Source organism: Arvicanthis niloticus, chromosome 16 (genome assembly GCF_011762505.2).
Source record: "Arvicanthis niloticus isolate mArvNil1 chromosome 16, mArvNil1.pat.X, whole genome shotgun sequence".
NCBI lineage: Eukaryota > Metazoa > Chordata > Mammalia > Rodentia > Muridae > Arvicanthis > Arvicanthis niloticus.
The window spans coordinates 38,351,100-38,376,929 of NC_047673.1; the positions used below are offsets into that span (position 1 = coordinate 38,351,100).

The 25,830-nt window shown below is 44.9% G+C and overlaps 1 protein-coding gene across 13 annotated transcripts in view; it reads right to left on the reverse strand.

Moving 5' to 3' along the window:
• Nucleotides 1–493: 493 nt before the first annotated feature.
• The window catches only part of Tenm3 (teneurin transmembrane protein 3), a 604,001-nt gene continuing 578,664 nt past the window's right edge, over nt 494–25,830 (reverse strand). For all 13 annotated transcript variants that reach the window (XM_076914147.1, XM_076914146.1, XM_076914145.1 and 10 more), the window contains 5 exons: nt 25,003–25,238; nt 15,006–15,302; nt 9,826–11,437; nt 6,515–6,645; nt 494–3,995 (listed from right to left, as the gene is read on the reverse strand). In XM_076914147.1, coding sequence (XP_076770262.1) covers nt 3,240–3,995; nt 6,515–6,645; nt 9,826–11,437; nt 15,006–15,302; nt 25,003–25,238 — 3,032 coding nt within the window. In that variant the 3' untranslated portion in view covers nt 494–3,239. The remainder of the gene's footprint in view (nt 3,996–6,514; nt 6,646–9,825; nt 11,438–15,005; nt 15,303–25,002; nt 25,239–25,830) is intronic.

A 25,830-nucleotide genomic window follows, 5' to 3' on the forward strand; every position in this document is an offset into this window, starting at 1 on the left:
CAAAGCCCTGGCCTGTCAGCCTGGAATTGCTGAACAAAGCAAACCCTAATCAGTCGGTCTATATGTAGATTTAGACATCTCCAGGAGGCTGAGAACCTATCAGGCCCAAACTGATTATTCTAATCAAGTGTTTTAATTAAGCACACTCAATGCCAACATCACAGGAATGAGACCCGATTTCTAGAAGTAATGGGTGATTTTTTTTTTTTTTTTCAATTCTTTTACAGTTAGTGTTTGGCTTTGTGGAGGTGTAGTTAACATTTTTCTAAAGTAGGCCAGGGTAGAGACCTCTGTGAAGTGAGCTCCTCCACGCTGTCATTTCAAAACTAAATCCAGAAACAAAACAAGGAGCCAAACGCAGTAGTAATGAGGGCTATCGTTGGTTTGGGTGCAGATAAATCACACCCCCAGATCCGCCTCCTTCTGTATCCACGTGAAACATAAAAGCCATTCTGGCTAGTCAAGACTTGAAAAAAAAATATATAAACGCACACACATTGGGTTGGCTTTTATTGGAATGCCTAGATGCAATCTATAGTCATCAAGTTATGGAAAATTCAGGTCACATATAAAGGTAAGAAGGCAAATGAAAAGAACAATACAAATCAGACAAAAATTTACATCTCAAAATATCATGAAAGCATTTTGACTGGCTTTGCCTAAAATACTTTGAATATCAATTTCTTTTGTTTCTTTTTTTGTTGTTGTCATTGTTGTAAGCGAATTTTTGCCATTATACAGGTCCCCCAACCTCCCCCCCAAACTCTTAGAAAAAGATCTCTTGTTTACATATTCCCCAAGGTCACTATTTCTTGTAAAAGCACGTCCAGACCACAAGCCTTTTTAGAAAGAAAGAGGCTCATTATATCTACTAAGAAGATACTAATTGGGTTGATTTGACTTCTAAAATAAGCACCAGGAGACTCTCTAGATCTGTCATTTATTGGTGCCCCTGTAAAGACCAGTCCACATCAAGAAGAGGTTAAGAGTGTAAATTCACTTCTGTCATGTGGTATAAGCTATTCATGGTCAATACATCACAGACATTTCTGAAAATTTAGACTCGGAGCCCATTTCACCCCAAAGTACTTACAGCATGCTAAATACAGTCCTGCAGAAGTCCCAGTCGACAGAACTGCAAACACCTAAGTTAACAGTTAAAAAATAAAATGTCCAACAGAGCCGTATTTACGTGGTTTGAAATCTCATACTTTGCTAAATTTGGGTTTCCCAGTACTTGCCAAAGGATTTCCAGGATAAAAAATATTAATGCTAATCTGTGCTTTCATTCTAATAAAATATCAGCATTCATTAGAAGATTAATTACTTCGGTATACCCTACCACACACACAGCGACAGGAATAGCACTGAGACTGTAAATTCAGTAGCTATTTCAAAACTTTCCCAGCCAATCTGTTTAATAAACACGCCTACTGTGCAATTTAGAGTATGTGATACATACAAAGCAGTTAGAAAATTATTTTCAATACATCACTTGAACCTTTATATTTACGACATGTTCACTTGCTATATTTATCACCATTATACATAGAGGAAAACAGTGTGTACTATAGCTCAATGAACTGAGAAATATTTTCTAAAAATATTTTGGTGGCTGAATTCAGTGCTCATGAAAGACTCTTCAGAGTGGCTGGGTTGGCACAGAAGTGCATATGGTGTCTATGGTGGAACCCCAAGCTTTCAGTGGGAGGGGGGCACTGATGTCAGTTTCCTTCCTACTCCACTCAGTACCCCAGGCTACCCCTGGCCAGCACAGGCTGCCACTCAAACCATTCCCTGTGATGGTTGGGCTGTGTGGGCTTATGGGAGCTCGCCAGCCTGTTTGGATGCCACTGGCTGACCTAAGGGTCCAACTCCAAGCCTCACAGAGAGTGACCTTGACTGGTTGGTCCCCCTTGGCTCACCGTTGCTCGGTTATTGCTGTCTCTCCTAGACATTACGATACATGTTCATGGTTACCATGACATCAAGTCCTTCCCTCCCCACAAAAGTCCCCGAGCATCAGACTGTGGTCTCTTCCCTCCATCTTGAAGTGGAGCATCGAGGGACAACAATATAGTATTAAAAGCTCTGGTTGATAAAGTCAGCTTGACTTTTAGGGCCTAGAGAGGGTCAGAGAGCCTCTTCGCTCTTGGTTTCCCCTCCCCCACACCCTCCATTACATTCTACCAGCCTTGGATGTCGACTGTGCCTCTTGGTTGGTAATGGTTGAGGCCAGTGGCTCGATACGAAACAGAAGGAAGAAAAGGAGTTCTCTGATTAGCCACCCACTGAGGACTGCACAGTCCTATCCATCTAAGTGACAGAAAGTTGCACATTGTTTTTTTCAACCTAATACAAAAATATTAACACTTCTGGACATGATAGGCATAAGTTGTTATATCTCTACAATATAATAAGTTATACTGTACAGTTATAACAGATAACAAAAGGTGCAATCCTTTTTTAAAAAAATCACACAGTTCACATGTTTTTATCATTTTATTTTTAAGTATAAACTTTTTAAACACTTTACATAAATTAACTCCTCTGAGACTAATATTTGATGTACAGTAAATTGTAATTCATATAAAAATCCATAAACAACTTGTCTCACATAATTTACAAAAAAATCAGGGTTTCCTTTGCTTATCAGTGACAAGGATTCTATTTTGTCAGTTTTTCCCTCCCAGGGCAAGCCATGTTAGTAAAATCCATTATTAAATCCCCGCTGAAGCAGACGTCCCTTGTGCCAATGTCCTTTTACAAAGCAGCACGGGAAAGCAGTTGGGTTCTATAAACAGTAACTTTGCCCCACATTTTAAAATGAACAGATCTATATATATATCACATCCTAAGTAGAGATTACTTCCTGTAAGCAAAGGTCGACAATTCAGTAATATCTGGAAACATTGTACGCATTTTTTTTAAAACCTTTGTTAAATACAGTGCCTCAAAGGTACAGAGGGTCATGGCAAAACGTTGCCTTTTTTAATGCTTTCCCCCCTTCTCATACTTCCAGTCCAATTGAGTGCAGCGATATGCGTATGTAAACATATTCTTTAAAGCCGATCACCTTTAAGGTCATTCAGAAAAAAAGAGTTGTCTTTGTTTCTGGTTTGTGTTGCGTGTGTGTCTGCGGTGTGTGTGTCTGCAGAGCAGTGTCATTCTGGAAGGCTCTTTGGAGAGTCCAGTTCGGATTGTGCTACAGGAGAATCTGCGCAGGGGTGGCCCGGGGGTTACCTCTTGCCGATCTCGCTTTGTCGCAGGAACTGGATGTTGTTGGCACTGTCAGCCAGCTCGGGGTACTGCTCCACCGACAGTACGTAGTACCCATCGTAGCCCTGCACCTTGCCGGCGCTCAGCAGCTGCCGCTTCTCACCCTCCGTCCAGAGGCGCGCGCCCTCCTCGCCATCGCGCACGCGCTGCTGCTCGCGCGCCCACGCCCGGGCGAGAGCGCGCTGGCGCGCCTGCTCCAGGATGCGCGCCTTCTCCTCGTCCAGCGTCATGCCGTAGCGCACGTGCAGCGCCAGGGCGCCGAACTGCATCTCCACGTCGGCGAACCTGCGAGTCCTGCCGTTCACCACCGTGGTGGACTGCGACACCGTCACGTTGATACCGTTCTCCAGCGCCTTGCGGCCGCTGGTCAGCCGCAGCGTGCCCAGGTCGCTCTCGGGCGTGGTGGTCTTGATGAAGTAGTGCGTGTCCTTGCCCTCGATGGTGAAGTGCAGGTTCTCCAGGTAGAAGGCGTTGTTGAGCACCGCGGCCACCTTGATGCAGTCCTCGTTGGCGATGTTGAGCACGTTGGTCTGCACGCGGCCTTGGCTCACGGCCAGCATGACGCCCTTACCGATGAGCGACTTGACGGTGGCGAACCACAGCCACGACTGCTCGCTGCCAGCCTTGCGTCGGCTCACCTGCACCTCGGCCATCTTCCCCAGGGACAAGAAGGCCTTGGCTTGCCTTGCCACTTGCTGCTGAACTCCAAAGATAGGCTGAAAAGCAAAACACAAGAGGAGGGAGATTGAAAGAACGGCAGTGTACAGATCCTGGTTTCTGGGAGCCATGCTTGCTGGTGCCCTTCCTGGTTCTGACTACACATAAAGCAAGGCTCCCCATGCTCTAAACACTGCATTGGGGAGGTGGGAAGGATCGGGAGAACAAGGCCATCTTTGGCTACATGGCGAGTTCAGGGTTATCCTGAGCTGTGAAGTCCCATCCCAGAAAACCAAACCCTAACCAGCCAGGAAACAAAACAGGTCTTAGTGGAGGTGCAGAACCCTTTCCTGACAGGGAAACTCCTTGACTGTATAGGGATTAGAATGCCTACACAAGCCAGGATGAACTGGCATTTCCTTTTCTCATGGAAGTTACACTAGTTTTTAAAATGTTCAAAACGGGAGGTTATCGGCTGGAGAATGGCTCACTGGGTATAAGGACGCCTACTGCTAAGCCTGATCCAATTGTCCTCTGACCTCTACACATGTATGGGGGTGTGTACGGATACGCAAACTAAACATGCAATCAGAAAAGAACACATCTCTGAGAGCTTTTTAAGTTTCCAAGGCAGGTGGGCGATTCCTATTATTATCTTTCATGTTGTAATTCCTAGAGGTTTTATTCGAAAACCGCCCAAGGTGGGAAAGCCAGTCTACCAGGCCCGCAGCAGCTTTCTCCCGAGATGCCTGAGGCTGGGGTCACCAGGCCCTCCTAACACTTTGAATTGCCTGTGCTCTAAGTCCTCTGTGCCTTCTGTCCCATGGACAGTTTTTAGTCGTGAGTCCCCTGTTTAATTGCAGAGCTGAACTGTGCTGGGATGAGACGACTAGGGGCCAGCTGGGCATGGAAACTTAAACTCTGGAAAACAAGTATTTTATGCAGATGTAGAGACCGGACCATCTCCACTGGCAGATTGCTTGAAATTGGGGATATTCTGAGGCAGCCATTTCATATACCAGCAGATGTTTGTCTAGCCAAATGGAAACATCTGTTTCATTTACAGCACCCAAAAGAAATGCACTAGGGAGGCTACCCCATGTCTTTACTCGGGATTCCCGAAGCTATCCTTATGGTGCACTTTTCTGGTTGGAGAACTTGAGTCATACATATTGAAAGGCTGCCTAGGAAAAAAGCTGGCAGGTCCGTTTGTACCAGCAGACTAAAGTGCTTTTTAGACATGTTGTGAACTCATACAGTTAGGACAGGCACACTCAAATGCATCCGGAGGCCTTGGTGAGTCTTTGGGGGCACGTGGTCAGGGCCAGATATCTTTGCAATTAGAAATGTTAAAAATGGGGACTGGAGAGAAGGCTCATGGGTTAAGAGCACACTGTTCTGGCAGAGGACCAGCGTTAGGTTCGCAGCACCAACATCCGGCAGCTCGCAACTGCCTGTGTGTGCCTCTAGTTCCGGTGGGTCTTATGCAACATCCGGCAGCTCACAACTGCCTGTGTGTGCCTCTAGTTCCGGTGGGTCTTATGCTCTCTTCTGGACTTGAAGTCTAAGGGCACCTGCATTCACATACGCACATCTTTAGGAAAGGAAGCAGGTTAAAATGGCCTCCAGACCCTAGAAGCTTGATGGATTTTGCTTATGAAATAAAAATGCCAGCGAGACAGGTTTTTAATGGGAAGAATGAAACTATCAGAAAAATGTCTCTCTGAGCACAGTATACAGCATGTGTGTATTTGTGTGTTTTAAGCATGAGTACTTTTTTTTTTTTAATTCACCAAAGTGGTAGGACACTGCTCAAGGTAGGCATTAACTTTTCTAGGAACCCTGCACGTTCCTTATCGTTACGAGGTAACCCAATTTCTTGATCTCTAATTATTCTTGCTTTGAGCTAGAAGTCCTGGTGTTTTGTTGTGTGTTCTGTTCTGAGCACTGAATGATGGGAATTAAAGAGCCCATTTCCTGACACAGCAGTTCTGACTTCGAAATTTCCCAGTCTGTTTCCCAGTTTATTTCTTCCTCACAACAGGGTCAGGCCTCCTGATCTGTAATTTTCAGGAGAATTCTGTGAACACCTGATCATGGACGGAGCCTTACTAGAGGACATTTTATTTCTCTGCAAAGGCTGTGGCCGCACTGTTTGTGGGTTGCTAATTTGAAATCGGAATCCCGGTTCTCTTGTTTATTGCATCTCGCCTTCAGCTCCCAGGTGCCATAAATGCTTTTTCCTGGGGTTCTCTGTAGAAGCCCTTACCCAGAAAACACAGGCTTCTGCATTTTATTACCCTTTGATAGTGTATTTCAATGTTTTTATTAGCATTACTAGAAACAGATTTGGCCTGTTTAACAGGCCTCTAGCATGCTGAACAGAAATGCGGTGGAACTGTCAGCTTTCCTTCCTCAAAAGTGTGAAAGAAAAAGAAAGAGAAAAAGAAAAAGAAAAAGAAAAAGAAAAACAGGTAAGGTTTTTTCCACAAGGGTAGTTTGATGAATTGTGGGTAAATAGGACCCACGCCTGCTAGCCAATCACTGCCTTCTCTTCCTTTTGCTGGTTGTTTCTTACCGGTACGTCTTCCCACTGTTGACTCTTCACAAGTTCGTAGGAAGGTTCTGTTAAATCAAACTTGGGAACAGGGAATCCAGGAATAGCATTGTGCAGATGGAAGCCAAATGTCACCAGCCAGCTGTTAACATCTAGGAGGAGAACACACAGAATCAAAGGTGTTAAGACTTTACTGGGTGCTTTCACAAATTTACATCCTTACCTAAACAAACAAACAAACAAACAAAAACCAAAAACCATCCAATTTCACAAATAATCATTGGCAAAGAGGCCCGTGTTCACCTACCTCCTACTACTTTAAATCCACGGTCTATTTTTAGACATGCAGACACTAACCTCAACGGCAGAACTATGGCAAATGCTGTAGAAAATGGAGAGTAATAGATACTCACTTAGACAGAGTAGATAAACTGTCAGAAGCGCAAAATTGCATCCTGGGCCGGTAATAGTGATAAAAACAGCAATAGCAACACACAGCAGCGTGAGAGTTCAAGACAGAGAGGTAGAAAACAAAGCAAGTTTGTAGGTAGCAAAGGCTACAAGAGACGCTGTGGAACTGGCCCTCAAGAGTAATCACAAAATGATACCCGGGCTTCCAAAACCCGTTTTCTATGAGTGAAACCCCCCTGGACGGGAAGTAAGGAAATGAACAGCTGATTCTTAATCAAAGATGGATGCTAAAGGCTGGCTACCCTGGCCAAGGGTGCCAGCGTGCTGACGGTCATCAGCTTTGACTTCAAAGGCTCACTGTGCACAGGTGGAGGCTAAGTTTTTGGGGGGAGAGAACATGAAAACCTTTAAAAAAAACGGTATTTTCAAATATTGCCATGTGACTCCAAAAGCCATTAAGCAAAGAATAAGGCTTTTATTCTCTTCTGGAGGTTGTGATTTACAGAGCCACTCAGCAGGCTTGCCGCTTTATGAGTACAGTTGGGCGTAGATTATTTTATATATTAAGCACATTGCTGGAAAATTTGAAATTGCATTTCACCTAATATATTTTATGCTGTTCCATCTCTCTTTTGATGTTTTCCAGAAAGTGCTGCAGTAGCACTCCCTGCAGTCCATGTTGCTAGGAGAAGATGAATTCCGGAGCTGTGGGCTTTCCACTCGTTCAGTCAGCCCCTGTCAGCACCCTCAGATATCCAGTGGTAAACTGCTTGTCAGAATGATGGAGAGCTGCTTGCTTCCCATTTCCCTCTCTAGGGCACAAACTCTCACCTCATTGCCAGGTTGGCAGGTCCTTTGTCCAGGTGTCACATGGTTACAAAACCAGTGGTGTTCTCTCTGTTAAATGGGGTGGCGGCAGTGTGTGTGTGTGTGTGTGTGTGAGCGCTTGCTTGTGGGGTGGGGAGAAATCTCCACAGGGTTCACAGCGGATGGGAAGTGCTACCTACCTTCCTGTGAGTGTATATACGATTACAGGTGGTGGGGGCACTTAGGTTTGGGGAGGGCGTTCTGTCTCCCAAAAGTCCATGTATGGAGGGTGGGGTTTCTTATTTTCTGAACAATGTGTGTTCACATGAAAACCAGAGTCTTTAGTATTGAAAAGCACTGCCAAGATAATGGGGTTGGAATGTGACTCTGTGCCAACAGGGTGTTGCCGAATCAGGTGTTGGTGACGCTGGAGGGAGGGACTTACAGCTGGCCATATGGAAGGGAGATAGGAAAAGCTTTGTACCATTTGGAAAGGTGAAAAGGCAGATGTGACAGGTACAGGGGCACAGTTTTGACAGTCAGCCTGAGGGACCAAAGAATATCTTGGTGTGCCTTGAACACCGAACTGGGAAAGGGGCTGGCTGATGGGGCATCCAGCACAAGCCAAAACAGAGGAGAAAATCTCAAAGCAAAAACAAACTAACAAACAAACAAAAACAACCCCCCAAATAACAGCCAATCCCCCCAAAAACCAAACCCCCCAGCCCCAAACCAAACCAAACCACCACCAACAGCAACACCCTACAGAAAACAGAAAATTGAGTTCATGGAAGACCAGAAGCATGAGGATCTAAACTAGTCAAAGAAGAGGATGGATATTGTCAGCTCAGTATGGGGACCATAGCAGAGCTTGTAAGGTCCTGTCTGTGTTTTATCTTGTGCTTCTGCAGTGGCAGACACGCAGACGGACTCCTCACATTTTCAGTGCCAAAAGGATCACAGATAAACCTTAGAAAGACCCTCATTCTATAGCCCGGGCATTACTCCTTGTTAGCAGTCAAGCCAGTGTGGTCATTAGCAGTGCCCTCATGCAAGAACACAGAACAGAGAGGAGAAACTGAGCCCTTTGCCAGGAGAAATTGCTCCATTCCTGGTCTGGGGGGATGGTTTTGAGGAGGGTGTGAGGTATCTCTCAGGGATTAAACAAGGTGTCACACTTTGCTGTGTTTCACATGGAGATATATATATACACACACACACACACACATATATATATATATATATATATATATGTGTGTGTGTGTGTGTGTGTGTGTGTGTGTGTGTGTGTATATATATATATGGAACCCAGCAGTATATGTTTGTGAGGTAGCTACTATTTAGCACAGAATTTTCTACACTCTTACATTTTATGGCAGACAGTCGTCCCCTCTTATTGTTAAGGCCAGCGATCAGACACCGAATGCCTCCATGGGTGTATTTGTTAAAGCTTTGTTTTTAGCCTACTACTGTTGGGAGGTGGTGGAATCTTGGAGACATGAAGGATATGGCGGGTCTTTAAGTCAGTGTGGTATGTCCTTGAAGGAGACTATGGGATTCTGAGCTTCTTTTCTGCCCCCCCCCCCAGCCCTGGCTTCCTGGCCGATAACATTCTTGGCTTGCCCCCCCAAGCACTCATCCCAGCAAGTGCTGTCTTGCTGCAGGGTGGAAGGAAGCACTGGGACCAACAGGACTCCCAAGTCCCAGTGAACCTCTCCTCTTTGCAAGGGGATTATCTCGGAAGTTTTGTGGTAATGGCAGAGAGGGAGCTCATGCAGCGAGCGAGACGAGGGAAAGAACTGGACCGCAACGCTGCACCACTGTAGATGGGGCGAGGTTGCTATTTCCGTTTTGGGAATTTGAATTTAGCATGTTTGCTCCTCTCTGGATCTCTTCCCATCTCTTAGATGATTGAATTCCATGTCATTTCAGAAACCATGGCCTTGAGCATAGTCAGGCAGAGTAGGAAGTAACTGTATTTCATTTTCCCTTTGTGGTTTCTCAATGGATCCTTGGAGAAATGAATCCATCCAAAAGGTCAGTTCTAGTTACTTTGTGTATTAATCTAACGGTAATAGTAATTTAGCACTTGGAGAGAAAGAAAGATGCCTTACCTGTGATGTAGTCTTTCACATCATGGATTTTGCTCGCAGGGTTGTTATTCCGAAACATATACAGGTTAAAAGGAGCAGGGTCCTTTCCAATTCTCTTCCAGATCTCAATGTCCGGTGTGGTCCATCTTCCCGCCAAAATGTCATAATCTCTTTCTCCAAAGTGGATTAATTTGGTGAGTGGGTCATACAGGCCTCCGTGGAACCCAATCACCAGCTGGAAGTCGATGTTGGAATCAAAGTAGATCTCACCGTAGGCAGTGTACTGAATCTGTTTCAGCATGAGCCCGTTGCTACTAAAAACAGCCAGCGGGGTCCCTGTGTTATCCGAAGCAATGTAGAACTCGTCCCCACTGCTGATCTCCATGGCGAAAAGATGTCCTTGGAGGTCATAGTAGAGGGAGGTGATTTCTGAACTCGAATGGTTGTAGACATGAGTGATCCTGGTGGGGTACGTCAGGTCAGCATAGAAAAACTGAAGGTGCTGTCCCAGACTGGTTTTGCTAGAAACACGCCTTCCCAGGCCATCATACCGATAGATCACTGTCCAGCCACTACCTTTACTGTAGACTCGAGTCAGAAGCCCCTTGGAGCTGTATTCAAAAATTTCTGTGCCTCTCTGACGGAGGAAGCCATCTTCATCCAGCCGGTACTGAACATCGCCCAGGCGGGTGATTCTGTCTCGCAGGTCGTAGCGAAGAGGTGTCAGGCGGGCGCTGCTGCTGGGGTTCAGCAGGTGGAGGTTTCCATTCAGGTCATAGTTGTACCGCCACATGATCTTCTCGTTTAGGTAAACGGTTTGGAGCTGTCCATCAACATCGTATTCATAAGCATACTTGGTAGTGTTGGCGAAAGGCCCTATTTTAATCTCTCTCTTGGTTACCCGGCCCATATTATCATATTGAATTGTAATCCAGTACATGAGTGACCTGAATATCTCATATTGGATCTCCTTGATACGCCCGTGAGCATCAAAGTGCTTCGTGTAAGTCATCACGGCCGTGGAAATGATCTGGTTGATGTCATAGTATATAACTCCAAATTTCCCAAACTGCTCAACTTTGCCAGAAATGTCATCGAACTGGTATAGATCAATGGGCAGTGGCGTTTCATTGATGACACCCTGCATGCTGGTCACTCGGAAGCTGTTGTCATAACTATAGTCAAATCTCGCATTTACCATTCCATCCTCACTGAAGCGGAAAATCTGTCTGTCAATCAGGGGACCAATTTGCCTGTATCTAATGGTGCAAATAAAACCGTCGCTCTGAAGGTTTACTGTTTTCAGGACTCCTGCTGTTTCATCATAGGTAAAACTGACTCTTGTGCTATCGTATAAAATTTCTGATAGCCTGGTCTGCCTTCTATACTTGAATAAGACCCTCCGACTTGTTCCCAGGAAAGCAGTCTGCAGAAGCAGCCCTTCCTCGTTATAGTCTGTGATGATAGAAGCATTGCTTTCTGGGGGGTTGTATATGTTGCGGTAGTAGCCAATGGACCGGATGGTCTGCATGGTGTGGCGAGCCACACTGGGCATGGTGATGGCTGACAGGCGGTCCCACATATCGTATTCGAAGATGTACTGCCGCTGGCTATGGAGCAGAAGAACCATTGACTGTGAAGAGAGCACAGGCTGTTATCAGGGTTTGGGAACTGGAGTGGGGGGGGGGGGACGACACACAGAAAGCAGATTTGGTGACCACAAACACACAGAGAACATTCCGCCTGAGAAAATGGTTCTCGTTTTAATTGAGTTATCCTTGACCTTACATGGTGTTAACGATCCCCTGCCTAATTTGCTTGGATGCTTAATTGCGAAGGGTTCTGCAATTAGTGGCTTAAGATTCATAATGTGCTACTTGTCATGATTGGGCTGCTCTTTGTTTCCAGGCCTTCCCAGCCAACCAGCAGATTGTCAATGGACTTGGAGAAGCCATAATGCAGGCACGAACCGAGCTGGTCTGAAGACAATATTTCAAGGGGAAAATAGCAGAGGGGAAGCGCAATCCTACATACAATTAGCAATTATTTAGTCAGGTAGCTTTTCCTCTCATTTGACTGAAGAGTTACTCCAAATCACGTTTTAATTTCCTGTGTACTTGGGGGAGGAACGAAGCCAAAATGTTATTTATGAGGAAGAAACATAAAATTAGCCTAAAATGGATAATGTGTACATAAAGCATCAATGTCAACAAACAGGGTTAAATGAGCCACACAGCAAACCAAAGCTGTAAATGCCCTTCATAGGAATATGGATTTGGAGATACGGTGTCCAAATCTGGGATCTGTATGGACAAGTCTATGTTTCTTTCCTTCTTTTTAAAAATTTATTTATTTATTTTATGTATACGAGTACACTGTCACTGTCTTCAGACACACCAGAAGAGGCCATCGGATCTTTGTTGTGAGCCACCATGTGGTTGCTGGGAATTGAACTCAGGACCTCTGGAAGAACAGTCAGTGCTCTTAACTGCTGAGCCAGCCATCTCTCCAGCCCAAGTCTATGTTTCAATAATTTCTTTTTTCAGATACCCAAATCTGAACTGCACTTCAGGTGCTACCATGATGGTGTCTAGGTTCTTTCTAAGTGTTGGTACGGAGTTACAAAAAAAAAAAAATTACAAACAGAAATAATCCCTACTCCCCTCACTCAGGTTAACTACAGAAAGAGGCGGCATCCGCTTACTGAGCCACCAGGAGAGAAAGCCAACCCTGATGTTAGCTGAGTGAGGTTATCATGTGAACTGTGATGCTGGCTGGCCTCCGGCGGTTCTTCCTGTGATAACATTTCTTTTGACCCCATTAGAAAAAGCGGAATGATGGGCAGACAGGGAGGCCAGCGAGGTGGGAGAGCCTGGCATGTCCTCTTGATTCCGGTATGGAAATGGGTAACATTCAGTTGTCCAGACTCAGGTTTTCCATTTCTTACTACATGAAAAATGGTTCTTATGGCTTAGGTTCCTGATAAATCTCCTCTCGGGCCATGAGCAGGGACATATTTTACACGTAGGATATTATAGTTTGGATCTAAACGGATCCGCAAAGACCATATGTTGATGGCTTGGTTCTCAGCCTTGGGTACCACTGGGAAGTACTGAAACTTTTAAATGGCAGGGCCTTATGGAAGGACATTCTGTCATGGGGAACATGCCTTGGAAGGGGACATTGGAACCCTCAGTTCTTCCTTGCATCCCCGTTACTTCCTGGACATCCTGAGATGAGCACTGTTGTCCGACACACATACCCCGTTATCTCACCATGATCCCTATTAACAGAGAAGCCAAGTGATGGTGGACTGAATCCTCCAAAGCTGAGAGCTAGAATCTCTCTAATGTATAGGTTTTCATCTCAGGCATTTGGTCACAGTAGCAGAAAGCTAACACATGGCTTGTAGTTTCCCCTAGGAAGGCTCGAACAACCGCCTTTCATGGGAGTTCGTTTCGCATGCATTTAAAGTCGTATTTGATGGTAATTAGTAAAATATTACTTGTCTGGCTGTGAGTCAGTCTGGGTTTAGTGTGTCTGTCCTAGCAAGGAAGCAAATAGGGTCCCGAGAATTTGGGGAATTTAGGAGCTAATAAGGAAGGCCCCGCTGGGTTTTTCTGGGCTTCATGAGCACGAGAAGATAATTTCCATAACCGCCTTTGCCACTCCGTGAAAGCGACTATAACCAACGATGCCCTTTTTTGCTTTCCTTTAAACATTTTAAGCCACATTATGACAAGTATTATTTTGTGGGGGATGGGTATTTCTATTACTATTCCCGGTAATGCACTTAGTCTAAATGGGGTAAATGTTCCAGTCTCTTCCCCTCCTGCTTGGAGAAGTCCCCTTGGGGCTGGTTAGATTGGAGCATGAGACAGCTATCAGGTGGCAAGATAGGTTTCTAGGCAAGGATGTGGGACAGGGAGCTTACCCTGTGGTCTCTAAACAGATGCTTCGTGGTTAGAGCATAGTAGTGGGGGTGGAAGAGGTTTGTAATCTAACAGGTAGAGTCCACGGCCCAGGGTGAGTCTCTTCTAAGGAGAGGAGACAGAGTCCGGCCGGGAGGGTCCTTGTTGGAAGCATTTAGAATTGGTAGGGTGCCTTAAGGTTGTAGCAGCCCGCCTTGAGCTCTGAATCTGGTTGAGGGCCTGGGAAGAGGGTGGGCTCATGCGTAAGGGTTAGGTTTAGCCCGAGTGGTTTGCCAAACATCTCTGGTGAAACCTTGTTGGGGGTGAATACCGCAGTGTTTTGCATGGCTCACGACTGTTCTGGAGGACAAACGTTTCTGGGTATATCTTTCAATGTCCACACGGCTGGAGGCAGTGAATGTCGAGAGCTGACCATGTAACTTTGGCGCCATGTGATCGGGAGCACAGTGCCGTAAGATTTGAGGCATGTTAGAACTCGAAACCAAATCATTTTCAGAGGCAGATAAAACATCCAGGAAAATGCTCTTTGGTAGATCCTAGTCCTTAAGAAGTGAGTTTTAGGGAACAGAACAGTCCCAGTCCCCTGCCTCTCCCCTTTCCATTCCTCCTGACCCCGGCCCCAACCTCAGGTTGCACAACCTACAGCTTAGCACTTGGCGCATGCGTAGCTCTAACTCTCCATCTGTGGCACTGGGCGCGGGGATCTGAAGGATGGGAAGGTGCCCAAGTTACGGCGCATATCTCTTACATGCAAAATGAAAGAGAGACACCACACAGTATCTGAAAGTATGGCTTTCTAGGAAAATAGCCTCTTCTGGTTAATAATGCATAAATAGGCCCTACATGCTTTTTATGGTTATGTTGAAGCTCTGCCGGGGACAACGCACAACTGACAGTTTTAACTGTGCTAATGCAAGCTCTCTCTTAAATGAAAGAGCTGGAGCAGAAATTATTTACAAATGACTTGCAAGCTCTGGGTCTAATTTGTGAATGTTGTCAGGGTACAGGCTTGGCAGGTGGATGGTGTTGGTGCTTGTTTGTTTACAGCATAAATCGCTTAAAAGGGACTCAGATAGGAGAACTTAACTAAGGCGAAACTACTTGGCTAATACAGAAATTCATCACCCTGCGCCCCTGTGACTGCCACAGCGATACTTAGAATAATAAATGGAACTCAGTCATGTGTTGCTGTTTCTTCTTCTCTTCGTGCTCAAGGCGATTGTTGGGAAATGCTAATCATCCCATTTGGACCGCAGAACACAGGCATACCTTTTCCAAGTATGTGTAACTCCATGTTTTCCCATCGGCAAAGACACGAGAGACGATCCTCCCCTGGCTGTCATAGTCCACCTTTTCACTAGTGGTCCCTCTCTGGATGCTGGCAATTTGACCAGTGGATGAGTAGGTGACATTGACTGCCATCAACTTGCTACTAGGCAGCCAGAGAGTCGGGTGCCCCGATGTGTCATAAGCGATCCTCAGGAGAAATTTCCGGTGGTCATCATAGATCTTCTCCGTCTTGGTGGTCCGATCAAAGTCCACTGAAAGGAGGTTGCGCCCATTGACCTGTTATCAAACAAATTGAGAAAGAGTACATCTCATCATTCCCGGGCTGGGCACTGTTCACCCGTGGAGTTCCCGGGACTGTTTAATTGCTTTATGGTGATTGATTCTCTTTGTCAATAAAATTAATTTAGCAAATTTTTAGATGCAAGTACAAGGTAACAGATTAACTGTTCTTTTGCAAGGTTTGATTAAGCAGAAAGACAGCCTGGCATTTGTTCAAAACTGTTTCAATTAAATTTTGTAAACTAAAGCAACAGATGAGACTGACAGAGAGAGAAGAATGAGAGGGAGGAAGGGAGAGAGGGAGGGAGGGAGGAAGGGAGGGAGGGGCTGAGAGAATTCTCAAAATGTGCTTGCTTTAAAGATTTTCTGCTGATAAACACAACACCCTATGTAAATCACTCAACATTCCTCCCCCAAAAGGACAAAGAAAAAAATAATTACTTAGTGAATTAATCATGGCTACATTAAATAAAACAGTGGTAAACATGGCTCTAACCCTTTGAAGTGCAGTTAAGTAGAAGTTGGAGCCCACATTACTGTAAATTATTAATGAGTTGAACTAGCAGGAGGTTACAAACACTATCATTGCTTTGGGCCCAGTACTGAAAAGTCACAATTTTTTAGAGTGTTGTTTTCTTTGATAACATCTGGGTAACTGGCCCGGGCTTTAGAGTTCTTTCCTACCACAAATCCATGGTCTGGACATTGTACTTAATTTATAAACCTAGCACTATATTGCTGCAATATAGTAATACATTAATATTACTATATTAATAATATATATAATAATAAATATCAACTCCTTTGTGGTTGTATGCTGTGTCCAGGATCTCTGACATAATCTGGCTGTTCCTGTCTGTGATGCAAGGCACAAGCCAGGACTCACTGCCGAAGGGGGAGCAGGATGCTGATTACACTCCACTTTGCAAGGAGTTGATGTTTGCAGGCCGGACTCTGAAGGTAGGAGCCGGAATCTTTGTCAGCATGGTAGTCTGTGCACACATTAGAACTCTCAGTAGATGTTGACATTGCTACAAATTAAGTGGAGCAAGCTTGCAGTGCATGGCCACATTTTAACTACAACAGTTAGAATTAACAAATGAATAGCTGGAGGTGACTGGTTTTATATACAAATAACCATATATATAAAACACAATAACTATAACAACTAAACTATAACTATATATATGGATGTGGTTTGTTTTGATAAAACTTGGGATGAAATTTGATTGCCAATGTAATAGTATAAGGAGACAGGGCCTTTAAGAGGGACTCATGTTTCAAGAGACTGAAATAGTTCTCATGGGAATTGATTTGTTCCTTCCCCATCTCATAGGAACGTTCTTGGTCCCTTTCTAATCATGACCATTTGTTCTACTTCCTGTCTTGAGGCTCTTAACTTTTTCTTTATAAACTATCCAGTGTCAGGCATTCTGTTACAGCAACAGAAAACAAAATAAGATACACAACATTTCTATATTAATACAGCACACACACACACACACACACACACACACACACACACACACTATACCACCTGCATTTACATTCTATTTTAGCTTTTTTGTTACTGTGACCAAAATACTTGAAAGGAGCTTAAGGAAAGGAGGACTGAGTTTGGTTCACAGTTCAAGCTTGTCCAGTCAATCAAGGATGGGCACGAGTCCATGGTGTCAGGAAACAGAAGGGAGGAATAATGACACTAGGCTGGCATTTCCCTCCCCCATTTTATTCAGTCCATAGGGGTGAAGGGTAGCTTTCATCTTCAGTTAATTGTCTATGGAAACACCCAGGAGTGTGCTATGACCAATTAGAAGATTCTAATCCCAGCTGCGCTGACTAAAGAACTGCCATCACAAGTCCACCCCTTGTGACCTTCGATACCCAAACACATCACTTTAAACCACAATGCATGTATGCTTAGGTATGTATGCATATATGATATATACATGTACATTTGTGAAAGATCTATGATGAACTTAGCTTCTGCCGTCTACCACTGATATTAACTGAATTTCAGGCAAAACGTGTTCCTTGAGCCTCGACTTTTCTGATTGGCTGCTCAAGAGAAGAGGTGTGAAGACCATGGAGAGGTGCGAAGTCCATAGAGAGGTGTGGTATAAGTCTTAAATGAGTTTTGGGGGAACTACATCGAAGATGTGATTTGCAAGTAGTGAGAGAGAGAGCTGAGCCCAGAATGAGATGAAGTGACCCTGAGTTTTTTGTTCTTTCAGACAAGGTTTATAAGGTGGAAGAAAATCACTACATTATAACATGGCAGAGATCTGTATCAGGGTCTATCAGTGTGTGTGTGTGTGTGTGTGTGAGAGAGAGAGAGAGAGAGAGAGAGAGAGAGAGACCACCCATGAAGTCCTACCAGTTCCAGAACCTGATCTCCAAGACTGACAAGACCTAGGAGCAGCCTGACCCTGGGCTTTGGAAATCCCCTGCCACTGGGATTTGGAAACCCCCTGCATCTGTTTTGTCCATCTGTAAATACAGAAGTTGGACTGCATCCTTGAGGTGTGGTCATGTGGTGGTTTTGCTGGACTGTGAACCAGCCAGCTGGAGGCTTCCTGCCCTTCCCTCTTCTGATGAAGAAATGCCTCTGCTTCAGTTGCTCCCCTGCCTAGGTGAGTTCTACGAGTTTGGATGCTCTGGAAAGAAGTGATAGTGGATATTACAAACATCTTTTCTCCAGTCTGTAGATAGATTTGATATCAAACCAACTTGGTAACTGGCAGGATCAAGTTGCTTCAGTTTATATATATATATATATTGTTTATGATGGAAGACGCATTGGGAGGTCAACCACACTTCAGTGTATGGCCCCATATATGTGTGTGTATGGACAGCACAGAATACACATGGTGGGGCTAAATCACCAAACCGAAAAGCACACATGGAGGGACCCATGGCTCCAGCTGCATATGTAGCAGAGGATGGTCTTGTCGAGCATCAATGAGAGAGGCAGCTCTTGGTCCTGGGAAGGCTCAATGCCCCAGCATAGGGGACTGCTAGAGTGGTGAGGGTGGGTGGGAGGGTGGGGGAGCACCTTCATAGAAGCAGGGGGGAGTAGGGATGGGATAGGAGGTTTGCAGAGGGAAAACTGGGAAGGGGGATAACATTTGAATGTAAGTAAATAAAATAACCAATAAAAAAAATAAAAAAGACAAAGTTAGGAGAAGGCAGAGGGTGGATCCAGGAGGAGAGATTGGGGAGGAGTCCGGAGATAAATATGATCAGAAGGTACTCTATACATATATGAGATTCTCAGTTAATAAAAACTGGACTAGAAGGGAGAGAGTCAAGAGAAGAGGTTTTTATACAGTTAAATGATTTCATTAGAACTTTTGGGTTTCTCAGATTGTGTTTTAGAAGGATGCCCCACCTCACCCCCATGTTCAGTTCTCTCTCTTTCCCTCTCTCCCTCCCTCTCCCCCCCCCTTAAATGCTGAGGTTGTTCCTCCCATGAATAACCGTGAAGGACTGTGTGGTTTCCACTACCCTGCCCACATTACTGCCCCATCTGTTTGCATTTTAGTTTGCATCCATTTTAATTTGTACTTCAACTTCTTACTGCTCTCACTAACCCTGCTTTATCTCTGCTCGGATCCTCTGGCTGGAGTATCAACATTCTGGGCTGCATTTCTGGTATGACCCATGGCTGGCGGCTGTATAACAAAAGACAGGTCTGGACCTCATTTTTGCTCACCTGCAACTTGCTACTGGTTTCTGATTTGCTTCTTTGGTTTGTAAGGGTGGTTCTATGACTCCCTCCCTCCCTCCCTCCCTCCCTCCCTCCCTCCCTCCCTCCTTCCCTCCCTCCCTCCCTCTTCCAAATGAAAATCAAGAATGTCAACAGTATCAACTGTGTGGCTCTCTGTACCAAATATGTCACCATCCGGGAGCATCTGGAAGCACTATGAGACTCAATGGGGGATGGATGTTTTAACTTCTTTTTTTATTCAGACAAATACGGTAAGAAATACCTTTCTTGTATCCTCAAGCTGAAATAATGAGTTTCTGCTGGAAATTATTTTTCTTGTGTATGCGCGTGCGTGCGTGCGCGTGTGCATGTGTGTTATAGCAGTATCAAGCAATTCTGTTTCAGCTTTCCAAGTTGCTGGGGCCACAGGTATGTGCCACTTGGCCCGACAAGGCATTAAACATTCTTAGTGTTACCAGAGAGTAGTCACTGTTATCCAAAACATAAAATTTCAAAAGACATTAACAGAGTTCCTGTTCACTCTCTCCCTTTCAAGCATCCCTTGTTTGGATACTGTAAATACACTGCACTGGCCAAGGGCCATATCCACTCTGAGACCTAGTCCTGTGTCCCTAAATAAAGCATCTTTTAAATCCTTTTCTTGTATTGTAATTATAAAGTACATTATTTCAGTGGAGAGTTTATAAATATTTTAATTTATAAAAATATCGGTTTAAGGGACTGGGGAAATGCCTCAGTCAGTACGCTGCTTACTATGTAAGGATGGACACCCGGGTTTGGATTCCTAACATCATATTTAAAAAAAAAAAAAAAGGCTGGGTACTGTGGTATGTGCTCGCAAGTCCAGCATTCAAGAGACTGAGGCAGGAGGTCATTGGGGCTTGCTGGCCAGCCACTCTAATACAAAATTAGGTGCTGGTCATTGTCATAGGACCTGTGTCAACAAAACAAGGTGATAACTCCTAGGAATGATCCGTAAAGTCTCCTTCTGGCCTCCACACAGATGTCCATGTATGTGCATCTGCACACATACAAAGACAAAAATGAGGTTGAAATGAATACTTGATCAAGATGAAAACCTTTAATCTGTGTTGTACCTCTATCAGCCTGGAAGTGAATCCCAGTAGTGGGTACAGTTAAGGGGCCACTGGCTGTACTGGTGGTGGACTTTATTTCCCTTAAGCAAGCATGCAAAAGATCTCCATTTCCACAGCTATGTCTAGCACGACTGTCATTAGTCACAGGGTCCTCTGACAGTGAGAGGGGAACAGTTAGAATTTTCCTTCTGGAGTGCTTGAGAATTCAACTCATAATGACCTTAAACAACTTGCCTAAAAAGAGTTGCCAGCTTATGGGCCTGTGTACACTCTTCTGAAGTGTTACTGAGGAGAAGGAGGAAGAGGAAAAGGAGGAGGAAGAGGAGGAGGAGGAAGAAGAGGAGGAAGAGGAGGAAGAGGAGGAAGAGAAGGAGGAAGAAGAGGAAGAGGAGGAGGAAGAGGAGGAAGAAAAAGAAGAGGAGGAGGAAGAGGAGGAAGAGGAGGAGGAGGAGGAGAAGGAGGAGGAGGAGGAAGAGGAGGAAGAGGAGGAGGAAAGGGCTGGCTTGTTACCCAGCATGCTCAGTGACAACATGGAGCCTCTTTAGTGGCCCTATTGGAGCATCAGCCACCACAGATGGGTCTGTGTACTCCCCATCATGAGAGCTAACTAAATGTGTAATCCCATTCCAGGATAGAATACTGTATTAAAATATCACAGAAATGTGATAGGCTGAGCAAGATTTAAATATGCTGCCATATTTATGCGTGCCTTCAAACACACTTTGGACTTTCAAATTCTCGGTGTTTTCCTTTTGAAATGATTCACTAAAATTATTCCTTTAGCATGAGGTCTGGGTAGGTGTAAGAAATGAATTTTGCTGGTGGAGTGATGGCTACTCCCAAAAGTACAGCAAAGATAAAACTTAGAATAAATATATCAACTTTGTTTTAAGGACAGTCTTGCCATGTAGCCCAGGCTAGACTTAAACTCATGATTCTCTAGCTGTAGCTTCATAAATGCTGGGATTAGTGGTCTGTACCACTTAAGGCCAACTATTTTTTTTAAATCATTGTGTATGATGTATGTGTATGTGCGAACATGTGTTCAAGCATGTGTATGAAGTCAGAGGGATAGCCTCGGGTTGGTCTTTACCTTGTTTCAGAGAGGGTCTTTGTACTCAAGGCTAGCTAACCTGTGTACACTTAGGGGTTCTCCTCTCTTGGCTTCACATCTTGCTGGAGAAGTGCTGACCTTACACATGTGTGCTGATCCCCCCTGCTTTATGTGAGTTCTGGTGATCTGGACGCAGGCAGGTCCTCAATGTTGCCTACAGCCTTTCCCTCCTGAGCCCTCTCCCCGGTCCTAAGTCCCCTTCCTTCTCTTTCCTAGCTATTATCTGACAAACACAAGCAAGTGCCGTGTGTTCACCTATTTGTGAGTGTGTATGTGTGCATGTCTGTGCAAGCATGTGTGCACATGGGTGGAGCCAATGGAGAGTTCTGGGTATTGTTCCCCAGGGGCTGTTTACCTCTTATTTTTGACCAGGATCTCTCATTTGCCTGGAGCTGGACAGTTAGGCTAGGCTGAGGGCTGTGCCTGTCTCTGCCTCCCCAGCACTGAGATGACAAGCCTGCCACCGACTTGGCTTTTTAAAGTGGCTTATAGGGTCCTCGTGCTTGCAAGGCAAGTATTTTACTGCCTGAGCCAACTTGCCAGCCCTCATCTGTTTTATTTTTAAGTGTAGCTACTAGCCAGCAAGCCATGGAGCGATCTTTATTCTGCCATGCCTTCCTGCATCGCTGCCAGGTTCCATATGTATGCTTCCCACTGTATTTATCCTCGCTGTCCCCAGCGCATTGTCTCATAGAAAAAGCATTGACTAGTTTCTAATAGAATTTTCCCTTTCCCCCTGCCTGCCTTCCCTTTAACTTTGTGATTTTTTTTTTTTTTTTTTTTTTTTTTTTTTTTTTTTTTTTTTGGTTTTTCAAGACAGGGTTTCTCTGTGTAGTCCTGGCTGTCCTGAAACTCACTCTGTAGACCAGGCTGGCCTCAAACTCAGAAATCCACCTGCCTCTGCCTCCCAAGTGCTGTGATTAAAGGTGTGAGCCACCACTGCCTGGCTGTAATCTATTTTACACACACACACACACACACACACACACACACACACACACACACACACACTCTTTGTATAACAAATAGCTACTCATTTATCAGTCACCCATCTATTAAATGAAGTGTTAGGTTTGTTTATAGCAAGCGAACATCGGCTGGGCCAGACGCCACTCCCACCGCCTCTTCCATTGGATGATCTAGATGCAATGGAACACAGACAATCCATATTGCAAGGCTGGCTTTCTCTGTCCTTTCATTCACTGAATAAATATTTGAGCGTCCACCATGTGCCAGGCATGTAGCTAAATTTAAGTCAAAAACTTGAGAATGAAAAGAAACTTCTGCTAGGAAAGACTTGGGGGGGGGGGGGCGGACATTCTGTGTTTCAGAAGCGGAGGGACACAAATACAGGCTTCCGAATTCACTTCTTCTCACCCTCTTGGTGGGCTGCAGGCTCAGTCCCCAAAGAGCCTTTCCCGTCAGTCCTTGCTCCTTGGAATTTCGCTCTTGGAATCCACAGAGGGGGAATGAAATTAGCAGCCAGAGCTGGCTCATCCAGGGGATAGCCAGAGTCCTATCCCCTTCCGTTGTGATCTTGGCATTGTCTCTGGGAGAGCTCCTTTCATTGGGATTGAGAGAGAGCATTTGTGGGGCAGAATGGTCCTTTTGCTCACACATCAGTGTATATATGACTCCCTTCCTCTGTCTACAGAAGTGGGGTGCATTTAGAGGTGGTGCAGGACCAGAGACTTCAGATTGGTCTCTCCTTTGCAAGCAACCAAACCCCACCCCCACACATACTGTACTGGCTGGTTTTGTGTGTCAACTTGACACAAGCTGGAGTTATCAAAGAGAAATGAGCCTCCCTTGAGGAAATGCCTCCATGAGATCCAGCTGTAAGGCATCTTCTCAATTAGTGATCAAGGGTGGGAGGGTCCATGTGGGTGGTGCTATTCCTGGGCTGGTAGTCCTGGGTTCTATAAGAAAGTAAACTGAGCAAGCCAGGGGAAGCAAGCCAGTAAGTATCATCTCTCCATGGCCTCTGCATCAGCTCCTGCTTCCTGGCCTGCTTGAGTTCCAGTTCTGACTCCTTTGGTGATGAACAGCAATGTGGAAATGTAAGTTCAATAAACCTTGTCTTAGTTAAAGTTTTACTTCTGTGAACCGACACCATGACCACCGAAACTCTTAAAAAGAACAACATTTAATTGGGGCTGGCTTATAGGTTTAGAGGTTTGTCCATTATCATCAAGGCGGGAACATGGCAGTATCCAGGCAGGCATGGTGCAGGCAGAGCTAAGAATTCTACATCTTCCTCTGAAGGCTGCTAGCAGAATACTGGTTTCCAGGCAGCTAGGACTAGAATATTAAAGTTTATGCCCACAATGACACACCTACTCCAACAAGGCCACACCTACTCTAACAAGGCCAGAGACCATGTGTTATTATCCCTAATACCAATCTTGTGATTGACTGCTACGCATTGGGTTTAGTCTGTGTTTGATCCATTGATTCTTTTTTAGAAATTTGTTCCTATTTCTTGGAAAGAGCCAGGAGCAATATTAATTGCTGCATCTAACCCTGAAGAACTGCCAAGGTAAAATAATGCTGGCCTCTTAGGATGATAATTTAGCCATTTGGAGTGGAGCGGGGATGGCGGCTGGGGGGAGGGGGGGAGGGAGGGAAATTACCAGCAAGCTTCATGTTTTGTTCTTGCTGCTTGATTTGAAGTTACATATTTATTTATTTATTTACATATTTAATTTTTTAATGGCCAGGCGAGAATCCTCTATATTTACCTGATAAACTAAAACTCTGTTTGCTAATATAAAGAATGAATCAGGTTCACTTTACTGTGGCTGAAGGTGATTTCTTGCAATCCATGCTTTGGTTTTTAATCTACATTGTCTTTATCAAATAGCTACCATAAATCACAGCTTGCCTTCCAGATGCATTTGGCCTATAATGGAAGAGTGATAAAAAAAAAAAAAAAAAAAAAAAAAAAAAAAAAAAAAAAAAACCAACCCACCTTACGAGTAAATGCAGAGACCATTTTGCAAGGCCCAATTACACCAGCACAATGAGAAATACCACATCACTCGTAAAAAAAAGCCAACAAAAGGTGGGGCTTCAGTCAATGGTAAAGAGACAGCATAGCGGTTCTAAGGTCAGATGTCTTACTATACATTCACACTGCACATACATTCAAACTGCAAAAAAAGACACCTCTCAATGGCTGGCCCGTCTCCGTCACCATTCCGATTTGTGACTTTGAAAACTGTTGATATTTAAGCCAAGTCTAACTTATTTCCATCTATGCAGGAGGAAGCCATTGCTGCTCACGGACCAGGAGAAGGAACATCATGCTTTCAGGACTCTTAGGATGACATTGGCAAAGCAAGGCTCAGTTGATAGCCAGAGACTGCACATCTTGTGCTACATGCAATTTCTAAATTCCCCAGGGAAGAATTTCCTTTTAGGCATCTGAGGGTTTCGATGGCTGGTATGATTTGTGACAGACAGTCAGGGTAGAGAGTTGAGGGTGGCAGGTGGTGTGCAGGCAGACTGTTGACACAGAGCAGCGCTGGACACACACACACACACACACACACACACACACACACACCACAGTGCTGGACACAAACACACCACAGCGCTGGGGACACACACACACTACAGTACTGGACACAAACACAAACCACAGCGCTGGGGACACAAACACCACGGTGCTGGACACACACACAAACCACAGTGCTGGGGACACACACACCACGGTGCTGGACATCCTTCTCTTCCTCCCCAAGCATCACTTACCCTGAGCTTCCGGCCGAACACGTTGACTTTGCCTTGGGCTTGTTCTTTCCGGAATCTCCATTCCACCAGATTCTGTCCGTTCTCACCGGGAAGAGTCATGTTTCTTTTGGCCACCGTAGGATTCGCGGTGCCTGCCAGAACATGGGGCTCTGTCTGGTAGTGAGAGTCTAGACCACTGGCATAGAAGATTCTAAGGGAGCCATCATACCCAATCTGGTAACTGTTTCTTAACTGGTCTAAAAAAAAAAAAGAAAAGCAGAAAAGGTGACTTATTCTGTCTGTATTAAATATCTGATGCTTGTTGTACATTCAGAACTGATAAAGATTTCTAAAACATGGAGGCCTTCATTTTTTTTTTTTAGATTTCTTTTTTGCATTTTCATATGATATATAATTTAATTCCAATTTTTATTCTTTAATATATTATGCCCTGACCACAGCTCCCCCTACCTCTACTCCTTCCAGTCCTCTCACCCCCCTTCTCCCCTAGAGCTGCTCTTCCTCAGTTTCCCTTATAAAAAGAGCAGGTCTCCTAGGATATCAACTGAGCATGGCATGGCAAATTGCCATACAGCTAGGCACAAACCCTTGTATCAAGGCTGGATGAGGTAGAGTAGGAGGAAAAGGACCCCAAGCACAAACAAAGGGGGACCATGATGCTGCATGGTCTGGATAGCAAGCATCCCCTCAAAATGATTTAGGAGCTTGGTCCCTTTGTGAGGTTAGTTCTGGAGTCCCTGGTTGAAGGAAATATATAACTGGGGGTGGGGGCAGGTAACTGATACTGACCTATAATCCCTACCCTCTCTCCATTCCTCTTTTTCTGCC